The following is a 17,273-nucleotide window of genomic DNA, read 5'->3' as shown; positions in this document are numbered from 1 at the left end:
ATTAAATAGAAGCCCAATTATGCATTGTTATCGGGCTTGTCGAGCCCAAGAGGGAATAAGTGGTGTTCATGGAGTCACTGATATATGCATAAACATGAAAGAGTTTTGAATTCATTATCATGCGGTTAATTCATTCACTTATTCACACATTTTCTCCATACACAGCAACATACAACCCCGCCCAAGACCAATCAAAGACACTGGCCGATCCAGTTTTCCCATTCCCTGGCACCAGCTCCAATATTGCCCTCCTCGTCACCCTTGACAGCTCCCCCAACAACGTCAACCTTCACACCCACTTCGTCGTGCAGAAGTTTAAAGCTGAAGGGAGTTCGGACATCGCTGCTTCCCAGAATATCATCCTCATCCTCTTCGACGCCCTGATCAGCACTCGCATCCATGATCCCCTTACTCTTGGACTTCCGGATTCTGTCAATCTCATCCTCCAACTTCTCTCCCACCGATCTCGGCGGCAAGGCTGTGAAGAGATCCTGCTTGTTGGCCGCGACAAGAACGGATATTTCCGAGGCCGCCTTCATCGAGGACCTTCCCTTCTTCAGGGCACGGTTCTGAAGCATCAGGAGCACATCGTACAGATAGGAAGCCGTATCATGTAGTGCATCGGCCTCCGAAATGGCCGCCGTGTCGACCAGAAACAAAACACCGCGCACCTTGGACTTGTTGTCCTTTGAGGACGACATGGAGCGGAGCTCCGAGAGTCCCTGCGACTCGCGGAGTTTCCCATGGCCAGGGGTATCCCTCACGCGGTACTTGAGAGGATTCCGTGAAACATCTTTCAGGGAGGGATCATTCACAGACCGGTACCGGTTCGAAGCGGTGGGGACGGAAGCAGGAAGGCTGACCGTGGCAAAGGTAGAGGTCTGGGACGTATGCGTAGCGGGGGATTTCTTCGTACGGGGAGACGATTTCGCTTCGAGCTAGTCCCCGAGATCATGTCAGCATGGCCATCCTTCAATGCTTGCAAGGCTTGGTCAGGCATGCTACTAAGAACAGGCCGACTTACCAGGGACAGAAGAGCAGTCTTGCCTGCTCCACTCGGCCCAAGGAGCAGAAAATTGCTGGACGGTGGAGTCGCTACAGTCCGGTAGAATATCAGGTGCAGTAAGACCGGTAACCCGAAGGCAATGAAAAAAGTGACGGCAATGGCAATCGGATTCCCGTCAAGTAAGCTTGTAGCTATCCCACTGGCGGACCTCCAATCCGCATGACTGCCCATCTTGATTGATGGAGTCGACGAGAACACGAAGCGAGAAGATCGAGTGTGGTCTAGAACTGGGATTTCGCCAGGAACCGGGTTGTAATCATCGTCAAGCCAAACGTGGTCCGGCTTTGGTCGTTGGCTGTTTTGAAGTTCGGCAAGAGTTCGCTAGTCGATGGATGCAATGATCATGCCACCCTTGGCTGCCTTGGAGCCTGGATCCGGCCATGCGCCGCAGCTCCACCCGGACAGAGACAGACCCGGCCTGCCCTGATCAATGACCAACAGGCTTCGTGATCATGTATGTACGAAAACTCATGTCAGACAGTTAATAATCCCTTCACCGGGCTGCATTTCCCACATCTGTCTGCAGCAAGGAATCATCCTACCTGAAAGAGCAATCCACTGGGCGATAGGGCCATACCAGTCTGCATGCCAATGGTTCGCAAGGGGGTGGTTGGTAGGGTGTCAACCTTCTCTCATCAACCAAGAAGCCATCCTGCTATGCAAGCCTTTCTTTTTCTACTCCTACTTCCTTTTTTTGGTGGGACCTGACCCATCATGCTTTTTCTCCCTCGAAAGCCAGCCCGCTCCGCTATCATGAACGTCTCTTGTTTACTGTTCTTGGCCTGTGCTTTCCTTCAGACTGCTTTGGCAGATATCGAATTCACCGACCCAGTAACCGGCTCAGTCCTGGAAGCTGGTCATGTCGTGACGGCGCATTGGAAGGACTCGGGAACGTCTCCTCGCATCTCGGATCTCGTACAGTACGACCTCTATCTTTGTGCTCTTTGGGACGCACCCGGTGCAGATGTAGGTTCTGCGTTGGATTGCCGTGAATTACTGCTAGAGGTCACCAATTGATCGAAACGGGGATGTACAGGATGAAACCGCCTTCCTGATTCAAGGAGGTGTCTTTGCCCGCGGCAATTCGGTCTCCTTTGAAATCAATCCAGATGTTAGCGGCGACGCACCAGAAGCATAGTACGAGCAATTAAGTCATATACCAGCAGAGGTGGACCTTCTTGACTAACCGGAGTGCTTGTCTTGCCACCTCGCAGTTATCTGAAAATGGTCGCCTCAGGACCAGACGTCTTAGTTGTCCGCCATTCGGGTTGGTTTACGCTCACTGGAATGGCCGGGCACGACAGCGTCGATTTCATGAGTGATGACCGCGCACACCAAGACCTGCGGAAAAGACAGGCTGTAGGGGCGTACACCATCCCATATCAGTTACAGAGTGGCCCAACAAAATATGCACCAATGGCGAAGAAGCCCAGAAGCACGATCCCCGCGAGGTCGTCGCCAACCCCCCAGTTTCCAACCAGCGCCTATAGTGTTGCGACGGCATATCTTCCCGCGCCTACAGTCAAGGCCACACTGTCGGCTGCTCGAACATACTCAGTAGTCAGTGTCGAGAATACGGTACGTGAAACCAGAACCCTGCCTGGCGTATAGTCTCCTTTGTTTTCTGAGCGACTGGCAAAACCTAACTTCCATTACAGGCGTCGCCGGCACCTCATCCCGATGACGCGGAAATGGAAAAGTTCTTGGCGAGGTGGAAAGACTAGGCTTAATGACAACTATGATGCATGTACTTCACGAATATGTATTCGGTTGCAGGGCTGGGCTAGGATGGATATTGCGGCTGTGTCTCATAATAATGTAATCTTTCGTTTATCTTGTAGTTACTGTCATTTCGTGTCTGGAGCATGTGAATCGTGTTGGAGAATAAAGAAACCATGTACTTTCCAAAGACCGCTTTAACCAAAACCTTCATGAACCAAGGACCCCCTCCAGGGGGAAAAAAAAGGGGAAAAAAAGGGAAAAAAAAAAAGAGCCGACCGATACGGGATAACGCAGTGGGCCAGCTCTCCGGGTGAATTTCCTCAACACGCAGCAGCTGAGCACTCTTTACCTTGCCAGAGGAACGCCTACCAAAATGAGATGTTTTCTCGCAAGGCAACATATTCGCTGTCTGCGTATCCCAGCAATGATTGTAATTGAGTGCTTCGGTGACCCTTGATGCGCGCGATTTCATGGCTACTGTAATTGACTAATGCGCGACCAACCTCCTTCGGCTCCTGGCCATGGTGCAGAAAGTCTCCGTTGAGGGAGTCAGGGGATATTCTTTGGATCACGACTATCCGAACCGCTTCCTGCTGGGCAAAAAGACCATCCACGTCTAAAACACCTGCTGGAAGGAGACTGGCCTTATTCTGAAGGGCGGTGAAGGCACCCTGATCGATGAATATAGTGCCCCGTGGCTTTAAGCCATGTAGTAACCAAAATGATCGGGACTGTATTGGATCCTCGGAGGGCAAAAATCGCGTGTGAAGAGGAGGCGCCGGGATCTCATTCCCTGTCTTGTCACCCGGTGCAGAATGAATATGAGAATCGCTTTGAATTCGCTGAAGGTATTTCACAATTTCATGAACATTTCCAGGTTTTGAGCTTCGAGTAATGACGGTTGTCACACCAGCACTGGTGCCCAGTTTGGCTGCCACAATCTTGGTGCTCATACCTCCAGTACCCAGAGATGAGCCAGCCGAGGAGACATCCGCCTCCAACGAAGATATATCGGAAACCACTTCAATTGGGTGGGCATCCGGGTTGTGGCGTGGATTGGCAGTGTAAAGGCAGTCGACGTCCGTCATCAGAAAAAGGTAATCAGCCTTGACCATGGCGGCCGTGATGGCCGACAAGGTGTCATTGTCACCGAATTTAATTTCCTAGACAGGGCTCGAGTCAGTTCTGGCTTTTCGAGATATGAGAGCCGAGAAGAAACATACTGAAACGGCAAGTGTATCGTTCTCGTTGACGATAGGAATGACTCCCATGTCAAACAATTGCCCGAAGGTATTCTGAGCATTCATATATTGCGTTCTCTGGTCTGATGTTAGAGCTCATGCTTCGTATATCGGTAAATACCAGGTGGCTCACGTCTGCGATGTCATTCCTAGTCAACAGAATCTGGGCAACTGGCACCCGAAGGTGCGAGAATAACCCGTCCCAAAGGCTCATAAGCCTGCACTGTCCCACAGCCGCTAGCGCCTGAGGGTAGAATTAGCCTGCGGGCCTTTACCTTCGTGACGGGAGCACATAGTCTATACCTGTATGCGGGGAAGATTGTCCGGTCTCTCGTCCACATCCATTCTCCGCAGTCCCACGCCGACAGCACCAGAAGAAACGAGGACGACATTGTGGCCGTCCCGGTGAAGCTTAGCAACAGTCTCGACTATCAATGTGAGGATTGAGAGAATCGGTTCATGCGTATTCTCATCCACAATAGAGCTTGTTCCTGGAGGAAAGGAGTCAGCATCGACACTGACCGGCTTGCAAGGAAGGTAGGCTGGCCGCACCAAGCTTGATGACAATCGTTAACCGTGATGGAGAGGCCATTGTGTTGCTAACCTGACTTGATTTAATACGAAGTCACAGTAATTCCCATGGCAGAGCCTCTGAGTAGGCAAGGCTGCTTACTTCCTGGACCCCGCAACTGACAAGACCATTTCAATGATTCAATGCTCTGATTCATTGGCATCAGCCCTTTTCTGCCGCATGTTACCGCCAATGCGGAGAAACGCGGCGAAATTCTGCTTCCTTGCCCGCGGAGCTCCCTGGTCTTTGTTTGACCGATTCACCTCAATCATCAGCTCGGAGCGCAATTATCTGTCCCGCAATGCCAGAGTCCCGGCCGCCGAGCACGCCAGCCTCTCCTGAAAGCTCCCAGGACACAGGATTTGTACCCGGGGACGACGCTTGGACCCAATGGCGCAATGTTTTTGCCATCTTGTCGGGGAAAATGACAGAGAAAGGAAAGGAAGAATTCCGCGTGGCAAGAGATATCCGGAATGAGGCGGAAGATTGCAAACGTTGTGAAAGCCAGCGAGATTACCTATTACAGTGGAGTGCGTCTTCAATCCCCATTTATGGTAGACTCGGACAGGTGGCTCAACGAGATTGATTCTAGGCCCGGTCATTCGCTATCTGAGTGACAACATTCGACAGCTCGGAGGGGACCTTTCCAGTCACAATATCTACTGCCGTCGGTGCACAAATAGAAAAGCGGGAGGGTTTGATCCGGAGTACGGAATACTTCTCTGCGCCAATGAAATGAAAGATCAAGGGCACCTCGAGGACACAATGGCTCATGAAATGGTTCATGCCCATGATCATTTGAGATTCAAAGTCAATTGGTCGGACAACCTTCGGCATGCTGCTTGTGCAGAGGTAAGCAAGAGGCCAAGTTCTGCGTGGCTAGAAGACGATTGGTTGATTTAACTTTGCTCCAGATCCGCGCCAGTTCTCTCAGTGGGGAATGTAGATGGGCGAGAGAGTTCTTTCGTCGAGGCCAGTGGAAGTTCACGCAGCAACATCAGGAATGTGTGCGAAGACGGGCCACTTTGTCAGTACGAGCAAGACCGGGATGTAAAGATGAGGCCCATGCGGCGAAAGTTGTCAATGAGGTCTGGGACAGTTGTTTCCGGGACACGCGACCCTTCGATGAAATTTATCGATGATACCATACCATATATACCCTTCTGTCATGTATCTCTCTCCTCATTCCTGTTGGAAGAAATCATTGTAATATTATTCAATATCCTCACATGGGAAGACCATATAACACCTTTATCTGGGCTGGGGAGTGCCCAGTGCCAGGCCCCAAACTCCAAACCAAACCCACACGAAGCAAAAGACAAAGAAAACACCCATGCAGTGCAATATAACCCCCTTGGAATTAACATTACAACACCAAAACCCCTGGAAATGCGTGAACGCTTCAAGATTTACCATCTTTAGACAACCCAGAGCCTCGTTTCATGGTTTTCTCTTCCTTGATGCAGTGTTTGAGAATCCAGGGATGTCGTTGGATCTCATCCAGAGAAATGCGTTTCTCTGGTTCAAGCACGAGGAGCTATATATAAAGAGTAAGCAGGTGTGTATTAACAGGCAGGGTTGAACATACCCTTTTGATAAGGTCCTTTGCTTCGGAACTCACGAAGGAAGGGACCGACATATCTGCTCGTGCAATTCTTCGCTGCGTCATGACGGGGGTATCTTCAAAAGGTGCTTCTCCAACCAGAAACTCGTATGTCAACACACCCAAGCTCCACAGGTCAACCTTTTCACTGTAAAAGTTGTCCTGCGATCCAGGTTTGAGCATCTCCGGAGGCAGATAATCCAATGTACCACACATCGTCTGCCTTCTGTTGTTCGGCGCATGAACACTCCAACCAAAATCACTGATTTTGATTTCACCATGAATTCCCACTAGAATGTTCTCGGGTTTAATGTCTCGATGCATGACGTGCTTTTTGTGCAGGTATTTCAAGGCAGCGGCCATTTGAGCGATGTACTGGGCAGCCTTCCACTCGGGAAACCGGTGTTCTTTGCGAAGATGCTTATACAGTTCACCTCGGCCGGCGAATTCCAGGATAAGAAAGATGCGCTTGCTGTCGTGAAAATGGCCATAAAGCCGTAGCACATTAGGGTGGCGTAGGTTGCTTTGGATTTCAATCTCGCGCCTGACTTGTTTCTGCACCCCGCCCTGTTGCAGTTCGGACTTGTGCAGGACCTTGAGTGCACATACGAAGCCCGACGATCGCTCCTTGGCCAGATAAACACGACCAAACTTCCCCTTCCCTAGCGGCTTGCCAATCTCAAACATTCCAAGGTGTAATTTCTTGGGGGACGGTTGCTCGTAAAGTGCTGCATGACGCTGGTCTCCGTTCTCGTCCACATTGCGCTGTGGTAAATTGGCTTTTGTGGGGGAAGACCCAACATTCATCGCATTGACCTTGTTGTCATTGGTGTTTTGCAAAGCGAGTTTAAGCAGGTTGGACCTATTCGAGGCGTTATTCAACGGTGCAGAAGTCCCAAGTCCCGCAAGGGAGGCCGCTGTTGAGAAAGAGCTCTGAAGCACTTCATTAGCCGGCCATGTAACCGTATTGAATGGTGCGATATTACCTTATGCTTCGTATACCCGCCCACATTATTCCCGGACTCATTTTCATCTTTAACGGAGAGATGCTCGAGGCGAGCTTCCAGCGTCTTCGTAGACATTGGGATGCTTTGTGGGGTTGAAGCACGAAAGGAAGAGGAGGAAACAGGTAACGAGATTGTTCCAAATTTAGTCGATTATTGTAGCATAGCCTTGCTCAGATGCATCGGATGAGGAGGTGAGTTGAGTGTTTTGTCGGAAGAGAAGAATGAAATAAATAATAAACGGGGGAAGGGAAGTTGAAGCTCCAGCTGACAGGCTGTTTATCCGCGGCCAGTTGCTAGACCCATCACCGGGGTAACCAGTCGGTCCGCCTCTTTCTCCGGGGCCGCGGGGCATCAAGATGGTAGCTCACCACCGCCGCTCCAGGCGCTCCCAGTGATTCCCCGATTCTAGCAGAGAACCTCTCCCCCCAAAAAAGGGAAAACAGCGATACATCCAGCCACAATGTCTCTCCTAGACCCAAGCCCCAATACCATCTCCGTCATGGGATTCAAAATCACTACCCAGAAACGTCCCATACTGAAAGCCGATCCGATCGAAGATATGACTCAAAAGTTAGGCATTGCGCCGCCGGAGATGATTTTTGGAGACAACTATGTAACGATAGAACAAGAAAATGGGCACTGGGGAATAACATTCAACGCATTCGATGCCTTGGATCGTGTAGACAAAACGGGCGCGTCGATGTTGAAGGTTGCTTATTCGAAAGAGTGGCAGAGAAGCAGGTAAAGCCGACCCCCCCCCACCAAAATCTAGACCCTAGATCTGACTGTAGAGAAAAACATAGGGAGAAGACACATGAAGGCATCAAGGAAGTTGTCAAACCTTTCGACTGGTCTTATAGCACAGATTATCTGGGCACTATTCATACTAAAAGCCTGCCCTTCGAGGCAACAGAAAAGCCGATTCCCGTCGAATTACTGAAGCGTCCCGACCCTATTTTGTTTTTTGATGAGGTCATCTTATATGAAGACGAACTTGCTGATAATGGTATCACAACGCTATCGTGTAAAATTCGTGTGATGCCGAAGCGACTGCTTTTGTTATCGAGATTCTTCATGAGGCTTGATAATGTCCTGGTTCGCCTCAGAGATACGAGGGTCTACGTCGACTTCGAAAGCATGGAGGTGATTCGAGAATATCAGTCCAAAGAATGCGATTACGCGACCGTCCGACGGGTATATTCCCAGCTTCTCAGGGAAAACTTGATGGAAGACCCAAGGCTAACCGATCACATACAGGTATTGGCAGCTACTAGAGACGACGTCCCAGCCGTGATGAGAGACCCCAATAGACTTTCAGAAGCTTTGCCACTCCTGGAGAAGCGCTTAGAACGGGTCGATTTGAGAAATTAGAAATGGTCACATTCCCATAATGAGAGCGTCATTGTCAATTATCCTCTTACGTTGAGAATCGCTAGCATGAGGAGCAAAGAAAAAATCCGATCAGCACGGTGCTCCACCCAGTTGCTTCCCACTTGCAGGGATAAGGACGCCCCTTACGGTAACTTTATCACAGGTGAGCACATGCCCTAGCAAACCAATTCATAGTTTGCCGGGTCAAAATTGTGCTAGTGAACAAAGATGCTATTCTGCTTAGCTCTGAGTTCGCAATCGTTGATTTATCTGGGACGCTATCTTCTAAACCCTGACACCTCATGCCTGCGTCCTACATGCCCAAGCACCCCGAATACTGCACATCTAGAGTGCATTTTCGTCCAGTCACTTATCCAACATTGGCATCTACTGCCAAACCCCGTGTGATCTATCCTAGTAAGTGAACAATGCTCTAGGAATTTTCAGACTTGTTTATTCAAGCGACGCTTTCAGCCATTTTCCACTATTTTCTTGTTGGTACGGGACACCTTCATCGATGGCGAAGCTTTGAAAAGCCAGAATAAACCCTCTTCTCGGGTAGATGGGACGAGGAACGTTACTTAATAACCGATGCAGCGATGTTGTTCAATCTCTTACAAATTAAAAGCAATTCAAATTTGATTGGACCAGTGTCACGGAGAAGGGATGAAGGACCAGTTGTATGCTCATTACGCTCGTTAAATCGTTCCAAGGCCCTAGCAACACGCAGATATTCACTCATGTCTATTCAGGAGATAGTGACGATTAGAAAGACTCGGTATCATTCTGTAACATGGTGATCTTTCACTAAATCCCTGTAGTATTTGTTCGGGAATTTACGACATTAGAATATGTCCAGCCACGAGAAGGATCTTTGTGGAGGAGTGAGTCTCCGCGGTCGCCGAGGAATCGGTGGCAAACAGTGCAAACATGGGATCGACCGCTAAAACCATTCTCCTTCCATGAGTTTGCAGCAATGCATCAAGTCCAAATATTCGAAAAATGACCTGCACAATGCTACACAGGACATTGACAATCAATTCTGGAGTGCGAGGGCTTCCTAGTCCTCGAGGCTCGATACCCCAGGTATGGCAATGCATCGACTTTGGAAAATGTGCTCAACGGATTGGGACTAATGTGAGCGATAAGGTGCATGCCATCTACAGATCGTCGATTTCACCAAGCACCCTCAATCGTTATGCGTCCACCTCGTCAGATGTAGCCCGAAATTCTCTCTCCACAGATGCGTGTTCCTCGCGTAGCGCACGCCAATCGCTCCAGCCGACGACGCTGTCCCGTTCCGGCTTTGTTCTTCAGCATCACAGGAACTCCTCGCGACTAGCACAAGCTGTTATGCCGCGGCAGGGCTCAGCAGCGGAGACCTATGTGGCATACGGAATGACCCAGAAGCTCTTCGAGGCCTGTTCCGTGCAGGCAGATTACAGTATCCCTCAAGTATCGCAAAAGGGGGCTCAGGTGCCCAAGACTGCAGCTGGCGAGGACCTAGGTGTTGGGGCAGGGTGGTGGTACGAAGGTGTGTAGCCAGCAAAATGGTATCCTGAGTGAGCGAAGTTGTGGAGCTAATCATTGGAGGCCAGATTTGGGTCTTCTTCCGACATTTTCGACCTGGTCACAAGTAACATTTCTTCACATGTACCTGCTGACAGTCCGGTTGCGAGCTCTGCCATCCCATGAAAGCTTCCAGACATATTCAAGGCACTTGATTGATCATTTTTCTCACAACGCTGAACACAGAATGGATGTGCTTCATGGTTTAACCAGCCGTGCTATTCGAAACAAGTTTCTTAAAGATCTGTTCATCCAGTGGCGGGGAGTCCTTGCGGCTTATGACGAGGGTCTTGTGAAAGGAGATGCAGTCCTAGGAGCGGCAGTTTGGAGAAACTTGTGGAAAGCAAGCTACACAGAACCAGATGGAACAGAGTTGGATTGGGCGAGAATTGCTCGTGTTGTCTCGTATATGCGGCGAGTAACCTCGGAGCTTTCTCAAGTGACCGAAGCCGATCTGATATTCCAGCTAAGTGAGCGGAATAAAGAACAGCCTGGCATATTTGGCAACTCGGTCTCTGACAAATCTATGGTGGATTCGAGGCGATAGTTTCTCTCCCCTGATGGCACTCAAGAGGCACATATAAACAAGAACTCAGGTCTGGATGCAAACCATCCAATCCCGTTCAGCTGAACCAACCTCCCCCTTCACGCCTTTTCTTCCTTATTGTCTTATTATGCCTTCGCCCTTTGCAAGGCAATATGTTAATAATAAAGGCCAATACTGCCATTTGCAACTGACAGCAGACCAGAATTATACAATATATATTGAACAAATCGCGAGCGAAACACCAGTGTTTTATTGCCTAGGAACTGAAGAGATTCGCAGTAGCATCAGTTCATTATTGAACATTCAGGTTATCCTCTCCCCAATCCCTCAAAGCCACGTTCCATTTCGAGAAAGAAAAAAAAGGTCCATAATCGGGCATGCTCTCTATTCGAACATCTAAGATATGACGCCCGATGAGGCCACTTCCCCCAATCTACAATCCTCCTTTGCCGAGCAGGTCTTTCTCAACCATGGCTCGACAAATAGGATGGTAGAAGTCTTTATGTTTCTCGAAGGTGTCAACTGCAAGAGCACGGCTGAATCGCTGCAGGTTTCGGTAACTGCATTAGCCAGTCAGTGAAAGTCCCGTTGCACACAGCCACAAAAGAAAGCTTACAGCGGTCGAACGAATTTCATTCTCCCAATCCTGCCTAGTAGTTCTGTGGTTGGCTCAACCACGCTTTCGTCACCGGCCTTCAGGCCCACTTGAAAATAAAGATTTGAGACCTCTATATTTTCACTTGAAGCAAATCCATATATCTGACCCATGAGCCTAGACAGGTCAGGTGTGAGTGGATTTCCGAGCAGAATCTGTTCCAAGAACACGACCACTTGGTTTGCGGTCAAATTTTCGATATCACTCGGGCGGGGCTTGAAGGATGATTCAGGAAGCGACTTCCAGTTCTTTGACAGCTCGTAAACAACATCTACAAGAGAGGTATCAAAGTGGGGCTTGGGTGGCATTCCAGGCGCGTAAAACCAGGTGTCCCAGTCGAGATCATTGAGCAACTTATAGGCTTCCACATCAGACTGGAAAAAGTTCAGGATTGTCGTTTTGAATTCGTGCGAATCAAGGGACTTTTCTTTGAATGCCATGAAGTACTACAACAAATGATCAGTGACTCATTATTCAGGATTTTGATAGGAAACTCACGTGAGGGATAAACTGGTCAAATTTATGTTTCCCCAATAACGTTTCCAAATGAAACAAGAAATTAAATCCCTTCTCGTAGGGAATGCTTGAGAATGCATCATCGGGGTCCTTGCCTTTAAGGTCGGTAATGAGTTTAGTAAACTCGTGATCATGTCCAAAATGTTCCACGGAATCAGCAAGCGACTTCCAGCCTATGATGGCTGAGAAATGTCTATATGGTTCACCATGGCTATATTTGGGTTAGTATGGATGGGTTGGCCGAGCTTGAGCGTATGGAGTGCTTACACTGCAGCTAATATCTAATGTGCAATCGGCAGTTAGTGGTGTTTTCTCTGAGGAGCAGGCGAGAACGAAGCATCATAAGCCAAGCACATACCCGTCTCTCAAGATAGGTTGTCCAGCCCTCGTTTAACCAGAAGTGTTCCCAAGAGGCATTCGTAACCAAGTTACCGCTCCAGCTATGCGCAAGCTCGTGCGCAATGACATCAATATTTTCCCTATCCTGCAACTTAGGTTAGCATCTAGTCATGGCTCTCTGCAGGATTCAAATTCCTGGGACTAGTGACCTTGGAAATGATACTAGGAGTGGCGAACGTAAAGATCGGATTCTCCATGCCCCCGTACGGAAAGCTCGGCGGTAGGATCAGGACATTATATCTACCCCAAGCGTAGGGGTAGACAATCGCCTAAGAAACGAGAATTAGAAGGAGAACACGATTGTTTGCTCTCAATCTAAGGGGACAAACCTCGATCGCATGGATGAATTTTTCTGTATCTGCTTCAAGTTCCCATTGGCATTCCTGGAGTTTGTCAGGGCTTGTTGCAACAGCGCTCCGTGGTCCAATGGTAGCTTCTGAAATATCACTGTCATCCTTAAAGTAAGCATTGGTTATTAACAAGCCATTGTAATCACTTACCCACTAGCAAGAGCGAACAGATAAGAAGGGATCGGCACTCTCTGTTGGAAATGATATGTTTTGTCACTAGACTGCGGCTCTTCCTTGTCAATAGGTAAGCCACTAGCAATCACGGGCAGTGGAGATTTGATATTGAAATCAAAAGTACACTTAACATCAGGAGTATCTTGGCACGGGAAAATGGACCGTGCGTGGATCGCCTGACATTGAGAAACTAGATATGGCTTGTTAGAAACACATCGGCCGTGCCTTTCCCTGCCTCGGCTCCAGAGGGGTGTCAACGTACACATATAGGGATGTTTTTTGTTCGATGTTTGGGCTGGGGTTAGCCATTGAAGCGCAGTGCATCGGTCAGTTGTCTCGACGGCAATCTAGTTGTTATTGCAATGTTAGACTGATTGATTGGTTGTAGGGCAAAGTTCAGGAGGAAAACATACATCGACTGTGACTATCTCGTTGCGGCCTACACCATGATCAAGAACTATCTTCAATGCAGCGCCGTAAGGTTCCAGCGGAGGCAGAAGCTCCCAGTTCGACGAGGACTTGCCATCGATTTGCACGCTCCCGATCTTCACATTGTTGGTGTCCAGGACGATCTCGGTAGATTCGGAATCGGTTGTTGATTTGAGCTTATGGACAACGTTTCCGGCAAGCTTCTTCTCATCGAAGAGGATCGCGAAATTTGCAACGACATGGGTCGACACCCAGCTATCGTAATTACTCAATGTATTGGGATCCCTGCGTGGGTTGCTAGCGGTTGCCATCTTGAGGAGGGGTTGGGGGTAAGAACTGAGGTGCGGGGTGGGGTGGTCGGGTGGTGGGAGAGATCACCACGCTTGGAATCAGGGAGATATAGCAGAAGACAAATCCCAGTCGTCTTTTTTAGCCCTTACGGAGTTGTCTTCACTTGACCTAGTTGTTCACCACCTGACAAAACTGGCAAGGTGGAAAAATTGCGACCGTGACATGACCGGCTACCGGCGGAAAGACCGCCCCAGAGGTACAGTACCTAGACCTGGTAGGTACGTACGGTACCTACCAGGGTAAATACCCGTACCTCATCTTACGTTACAAGAGATACATGCCTAAGGTACCTTACGGAATATCTACAGCTCTCTGGAATCCTCCCAGGTACCTAGGTACATCAATCAATTATTCAAGTTTATACGTCCGTAGGCCAATACCCTCTTCCTCAGACAGACACATGGACCGTGAGAGCTCGGTTACCTGAATTTCCTCAAAAATGATGATGATAATAATAATAATAATAATAGATAGATAGATGGATAGAGGGTGAGGGGTGAGAGAGAGAAAAGAAAGGAGGGGGGGAACACTGAGACATATTCTTCTATCAATCATCAGGCAAGAACCTGATGTGCAATTAAAAATAAAATGAGATGAAATGTCTGTTGTGTGTGTAGACCGCTCGTAGTCAAAGGAGCCTCAGGAACTCAGGAACTGTTGACGTTTACTCCATACGTTCTTTCCCTCCGGTACCTGGGCGCCAAAGCTCTCGCTTCAGCTCCGTCCTGCCCCTGTCAACCCGTGCATTGGATTACCCTCTTTTCCACCTGCAACACTCCGGACAATCTTCATCGCTTTCTAATCACGTCGCTCGAAGCCAATTGTTTCCCTTCAACTCTCCTGCATTTTTCTCCGCGCCTCGACCGTCCATTACTCGTTAACGCGATCATCGCAAACCGGCATTTCCGATGGACAGGCCCCACGTAGAGGTTGGCGGTCCTGAACCCACCCAGGCTTCAGAAAGTACCCAGGCTCCTTCGAACAATGAAGCGCCTGATGTGGTCATGGGCTCGACCCAGAACACGGATGCCGCGAATGAAGGCCAGCCACAACCTACTCAAGATCCTCTGCCAGATGCAGAAATGGAAGAACCGAAGCCACTGGAGGAGCCAGCTGCGGTGAAGAAGAAACCTATGCTTCAATTCCTCGAGTAAGGCTCTCTCCTTCGGTCGCCTGTCTAGCTTAGGCCATCTACTCCTTCCTCTGATCATTGGCCTGCGAGAGAGGTCTCTTGCTTACGTCGCTCCAGTTTTCTCACGTCGCCTATCGTGGAACTTGTTGTTGGGCCACAAGAGGATCCAACGGTCTTGACCGCACACCAAAGCCTTCTCCTAGAATCTCCACTGCTTGCAGAGGCTGTCGCGGCTTTTAAAGCTTCAAGCTCTGTAATCTAACACCCCAATCCCGGTCAAATGGGGGCATCTGCTAACCCCAACAGCGACGCATCGAACTTCCCGACGAAAATGTAGAAGCTTTCGGTTACTTTTTACAATTCCAATACACGCGCGATTACGCTGCCTCTCCTACTGGGTCGTCCACAGAAGAGGCTGTCGTTGGGGAAATTGATGACAGCGGCGATCAGCTGCTAAAGCATGCACGGGTCTATACATTGGCGGAGAAGCTGGGTATTCCGTCACTGAAGACTCTCGCTCATTCCAAAATTCACCGTATCAACAGCACCTCCCAAGGTGAAATCGCCTACGCCCGGTATGTATACACTCATACGCCGACAGACGATGTCACGATTAGGAAGCCAGTAGCTTCGTTCTGGGCGATGAGGAGTCATGTGTTGCGTCATGAAGCGGAACAAGAATTCAAGAAACTTTGTATTGAAGTTCCCCAGTTCTGTTTCGACGTCCTCAGCCTTGTTCTCGATCACAAGGAAAAACGGTCGCAGGATAGAGCGGAAGCCGAATCCGGTGTTAAGGGAAGTGGGAGAAAACGACTGCGGAGCGGCCTTTGAGTTGGCATGTACAACAATACTCAGGAGTCAAAAATAAGGCATGTAGTACTGTACAAGGTAGAAGAAGATAATATCACTCGATTGGCTACTATTTGGTCCGAATTTGTGCGCATCATGTTTTACTGTGCCATTCCCTCTACCTCCTCGATAGCTTTCGGGGCTGTGGTCAGGTTTTCGTATCCCTCCTTCGTGATATGAATGTTGTCTTCGATGCGAACTCCGCCAACGCTCCAATAACGCTCCAGGACATTAGCATCAATGTATTGGCTTGTTTCATGAGACTTCAAGAAAGGCTCAATGATAAAGCGACAGAAGTAGATCTAAAGGGACAAACAATGTCAGTAACAAGAGTGAGGCCAGGGCTAAAGTGGGGTCTTACTCCTGGCTCAACGGTGATTACTGATCCCGCCGGCAGACGACCTCTTACTCGCAGATATTTGAACATAGAGTCCTTGTCTCCATAGTTTGGATTGCCTCCAGTATCATGAGTGTCCATTCCAAGGTAATGCCCCAGTCCATGGGGGAAAAACGCGACACTTATTCTTTTGTCGAACAGCTCGTCCTTCGCGCCGCGCAAGATCCCTAAGTCTAGCAATCCACTGATTGCGACTCGATGCGCGTGGGCATGTACGTCCTCCCACTGGACACCGTCCTTGAGCATCGCAATGCACTCACTCTGCATTCGGAGGACAATCTCATAGATCTGTCGAGTCTCTGTTGCGAATTTGCCACCTAGAGGGAAAACACGGGTAACATCGGAGCAGTACGTACGATACTCCCCTCCGGCGTCGATGAGTACACTTCCCTTCTTCTGCTGAGACACGGGGTCACTCAGGCTATCATCGTTTCTACCATAATGGAGGGTGGCCCCATTCTCGCCGCGAGCGACGATTGGGTGGTAGGATTGCTCACGCGCGCCGTTCGCAATGCATGCTGCAATGAATGCACCTTCGATTTCACGTTCATTCTTTGCGGACCTAGAGGCTTGGATGGCTGCAACGTGTGCCTTTGCAGAAATTTCGTTTGCTTTCCTTAGGAGGGCAACCTCGTAGCTGTCTTTCACGACGCGGGTCCTTTCGATGGACTCCTTCAGGACGGAGTAGTTGGTTTCAAGAAAGCCTTCGAATTTAGTCTCACTCGAGACTTGGTCTGCAATGGCAAAAGCCACGGCATTTCCTTGATATACCGAGGCGATAGAAAGGAGAGACTCGTTGAGCTCGGTCGTCGCAAGCACGCTGTCGACGTCATAGCGCTCCAGGGCCTCGGCTGGGGAAAGAGGGAGGCCAGACCAGATGACTTCCTCGGGATCAACCGGGGGGATAAACAGAGTCAGTTTGTCGGCGTTCACATCATATATTAGATAAGAATCAGGAAGCAGGCATCCTGACAAATAGAAAAAGGGACGGCGCTGCCTAGAAATCGATCAGTGACCATATCCTGTGCGAGGGGGGGGGGGCGGTCGAAGTGTACCTGAAAGGCATGGGCTCGTCATTGTCTTCGATTAGACGGGTCTTTTGCGCCTCCAAATAAATGACACCAGGGCCGTCATGCCCACGTGCCTTCAGGTGTTCAGCAACCCGACGCGCGTGGGATTTGGCCGGATATTTGCCGGCTAGAACGGCTTCTAAGGTAGACATCGTCGTCCGCTTCCGATGAAAAGATGTGCACGGAACAGGGTCAGCAGTGTTCGAACTACCAAAGCATGGATCGAGGATGAAGAACGCAATATTTGTAAAATC

At 49.4% G+C, this 17,273-nt stretch overlaps 10 protein-coding genes across 10 annotated transcripts; 5 read left to right on the top strand and 5 right to left on the bottom strand.

Moving 5' to 3' along the window:
* Positions 1-82: 82 nt before the first annotated feature.
* P170DRAFT_438738 (signal recognition particle receptor subunit beta) lies at positions 83-1,533 on the bottom strand. The gene is made up of 2 exons (XM_024849672.1): positions 1,025-1,533; positions 83-938 (listed from the first exon to the last, which is right to left on the bottom strand). Exons 1-2 carry the CDS (start codon positions 1,235-1,237, stop codon positions 192-194), a joined length of 960 nt encoding a protein of 319 aa, XP_024702328.1. The 5' UTR covers positions 1,238-1,533; the 3' UTR covers positions 83-191.
* Positions 1,534-1,819: 286 nt separating this feature from the next.
* P170DRAFT_412514 (putative beta-1,6-glucan biosynthesis protein (Knh1)) lies at positions 1,820-2,982 on the top strand (the record flags this gene model as incomplete). Its single annotated transcript, XM_024846935.1, has 4 exons — positions 1,820-2,032; positions 2,103-2,203; positions 2,281-2,644; positions 2,725-2,982. The coding sequence occupies 4 exons, from the start codon at positions 1,820-1,822 to the stop codon at positions 2,788-2,790; spliced, it is 744 nt and encodes a 247-aa protein (XP_024702327.1). The 3' UTR covers positions 2,791-2,982.
* Positions 2,916-4,788, bottom strand: P170DRAFT_231633 (glutamate 5-kinase). Its single transcript, XM_024842898.1, has 6 exons — positions 4,703-4,788; positions 4,582-4,633; positions 4,333-4,520; positions 4,163-4,273; positions 4,012-4,107; positions 2,916-3,951 (listed from the first exon to the last, which is right to left on the bottom strand). The coding sequence occupies exons 2-6, from the start codon at positions 4,619-4,621 to the stop codon at positions 3,154-3,156; spliced, it is 1,233 nt and encodes a 410-aa protein (XP_024702326.1). The 5' UTR covers positions 4,622-4,633; positions 4,703-4,788; the 3' UTR covers positions 2,916-3,153.
* Positions 4,789-4,858: 70 nt separating this feature from the next.
* On the top strand, positions 4,859-5,853 carry P170DRAFT_412508 (mitochondrial inner membrane protease ATP23). The gene is made up of 3 exons (XM_024846934.1): positions 4,859-5,130; positions 5,193-5,452; positions 5,515-5,853. Exons 1-3 carry the CDS (start codon positions 4,902-4,904, stop codon positions 5,740-5,742), a joined length of 717 nt encoding a protein of 238 aa, XP_024702325.1. The 5' UTR covers positions 4,859-4,901; the 3' UTR covers positions 5,743-5,853.
* P170DRAFT_457421 (aurora family serine/threonine-protein kinase) lies at positions 5,815-7,417 on the bottom strand. The gene is made up of 3 exons (XM_024851718.1): positions 7,190-7,417; positions 6,189-7,136; positions 5,815-6,137 (listed from the first exon to the last, which is right to left on the bottom strand). Exons 1-3 carry the CDS (start codon positions 7,283-7,285, stop codon positions 6,003-6,005), a joined length of 1,179 nt encoding a protein of 392 aa, XP_024702324.1. The 5' UTR covers positions 7,286-7,417; the 3' UTR covers positions 5,815-6,002.
* A 253-nt stretch (positions 7,418-7,670) lies between these two features.
* On the top strand, positions 7,671-8,581 carry P170DRAFT_477883 (TIP41 family protein; the record flags this gene model as incomplete). The annotated part of the gene is made up of 3 exons (XM_024853510.1): positions 7,671-7,951; positions 8,014-8,404; positions 8,468-8,581. 3 exons carry the CDS (start codon positions 7,671-7,673, stop codon positions 8,579-8,581), a joined length of 786 nt encoding a protein of 261 aa, XP_024702323.1.
* A 1,353-nt stretch (positions 8,582-9,934) lies between these two features.
* Positions 9,935-10,697, top strand: P170DRAFT_448712 (uncharacterized protein; the record flags this gene model as incomplete). The annotated part of the gene is made up of 2 exons (XM_024850987.1): positions 9,935-10,115; positions 10,180-10,697. 2 exons carry the CDS (start codon positions 9,935-9,937, stop codon positions 10,695-10,697), a joined length of 699 nt encoding a protein of 232 aa, XP_024702322.1.
* A 231-nt stretch (positions 10,698-10,928) lies between these two features.
* P170DRAFT_511676 (bifunctional aminopeptidase/epoxide hydrolase) lies at positions 10,929-13,679 on the bottom strand. Its single transcript, XM_024854913.1, has 10 exons — positions 13,205-13,679; positions 13,054-13,138; positions 12,768-12,981; positions 12,597-12,714; positions 12,417-12,536; positions 12,223-12,352; positions 12,136-12,145; positions 11,851-12,079; positions 11,314-11,798; positions 10,929-11,257 (listed from the first exon to the last, which is right to left on the bottom strand). The coding sequence occupies exons 1-10, from the start codon at positions 13,529-13,531 to the stop codon at positions 11,131-11,133; spliced, it is 1,845 nt and encodes a 614-aa protein (XP_024702321.1). The 5' UTR covers positions 13,532-13,679; the 3' UTR covers positions 10,929-11,130.
* Positions 13,680-14,289: 610 nt separating this feature from the next.
* Positions 14,290-15,621, top strand: P170DRAFT_412498 (uncharacterized protein). The gene is made up of 3 exons (XM_024846933.1): positions 14,290-14,721; positions 14,821-14,956; positions 15,010-15,621. Exons 1-3 carry the CDS (start codon positions 14,480-14,482, stop codon positions 15,532-15,534), a joined length of 903 nt encoding a protein of 300 aa, XP_024702320.1. The 5' UTR covers positions 14,290-14,479; the 3' UTR covers positions 15,535-15,621.
* Positions 15,622-15,653: 32 nt separating this feature from the next.
* P170DRAFT_428258 (aminopeptidase P family protein) lies at positions 15,654-17,171 on the bottom strand (the record flags this gene model as incomplete). The annotated part of the gene is made up of 3 exons (XM_024847834.1): positions 15,654-15,854; positions 15,914-16,946; positions 17,005-17,171. 3 exons carry the CDS (start codon positions 17,169-17,171, stop codon positions 15,654-15,656), a joined length of 1,401 nt encoding a protein of 466 aa, XP_024702319.1.
* Positions 17,172-17,273: the final 102 nt, after the last annotated feature.

The sequence above is a fragment of the Aspergillus steynii genome (genome assembly GCF_002849105.1).
Source record: "Aspergillus steynii IBT 23096 chromosome Unknown P170scaffold_6, whole genome shotgun sequence".
Lineage (NCBI taxonomy): Eukaryota > Fungi > Ascomycota > Eurotiomycetes > Eurotiales > Aspergillaceae > Aspergillus > Aspergillus steynii.
Note: the sequence above shows the minus strand (reverse complement) of the source record. Positions and strands in the feature narration are given on the sequence as shown.

Bases quoted from the DNA above. Each gene is read 5' to 3' on its own strand.
- P170DRAFT_412498 (XM_024846933.1), top strand. From the start codon at position 14,480: ATGGACAGGCCCCACGTAGAGGTTGGCGGTCCTGAACCCACCCAGGCT. The intron at 14,722-14,820 runs GTAAGGCTCTCT...ACGTCGCTCCAG, and splicing joins CCTATGCTTCAATTCCTCGA to TTTTCTCACGTCGCCTATCG. The intron at 14,957-15,009 runs GTAATCTAACAC...TAACCCCAACAG, and splicing joins CTTTTAAAGCTTCAAGCTCT to CGACGCATCGAACTTCCCGA.
- P170DRAFT_412508 (XM_024846934.1), top strand. From the start codon at position 4,902: ATGCCAGAGTCCCGGCCGCCGAGCACGCCAGCCTCTCCTGAAAGCTCC. The intron at 5,131-5,192 runs GTGCGTCTTCAA...GATTGATTCTAG, and splicing joins AGATTACCTATTACAGTGGA to GCCCGGTCATTCGCTATCTG. The intron at 5,453-5,514 runs GTAAGCAAGAGG...ACTTTGCTCCAG, and splicing joins GGCATGCTGCTTGTGCAGAG to ATCCGCGCCAGTTCTCTCAG.
- P170DRAFT_438738 (XM_024849672.1), bottom strand. From the start codon at position 1,237: ATGGGCAGTCATGCGGATTGGAGGTCCGCCAGTGGGATAGCTACAAGC. The intron at 939-1,024 runs GTAAGTCGGCCT...CTCGGGGACTAG, and splicing joins AGACTGCTCTTCTGTCCCTG to CTCGAAGCGAAATCGTCTCC.
- P170DRAFT_511676 (XM_024854913.1), bottom strand. From the start codon at position 13,531: ATGGCAACCGCTAGCAACCCACGCAGGGATCCCAATACATTGAGTAAT. The intron at 12,715-12,767 runs GTAAGTGATTAC...TAAGGATGACAG, and splicing joins CTGTTCGCTCTTGCTAGTGG to TGATATTTCAGAAGCTACCA. The intron at 12,537-12,596 runs GTTTGTCCCCTT...CTCGTTTCTTAG, and splicing joins AATTCATCCATGCGATCGAG to GCGATTGTCTACCCCTACGC.
- P170DRAFT_231633 (XM_024842898.1), bottom strand. From the start codon at position 4,621: ATGGCCTCTCCATCACGGTTAACGATTGTCATCAAGCTTG. The intron at 4,521-4,581 runs GTGCGGCCAGCC...CCTTTCCTCCAG, and splicing joins AACGATTGTCATCAAGCTTG to GAACAAGCTCTATTGTGGAT. The intron at 3,952-4,011 runs GTATGTTTCTTC...AGCCCTGTCTAG, and splicing joins ACGATACACTTGCCGTTTCA to GAAATTAAATTCGGTGACAA.
- P170DRAFT_457421 (XM_024851718.1), bottom strand. From the start codon at position 7,285: ATGTCTACGAAGACGCTGGAAGCTCGCCTCGAGCATCTCTCCGTTAAA. The intron at 7,137-7,189 runs GTAATATCGCAC...GAAGTGCTTCAG, and splicing joins GCGGGTATACGAAGCATAAG to AGCTCTTTCTCAACAGCGGC. The intron at 6,138-6,188 runs GTATGTTCAACC...CTTTATATATAG, and splicing joins CAAAGGACCTTATCAAAAGG to CTCCTCGTGCTTGAACCAGA.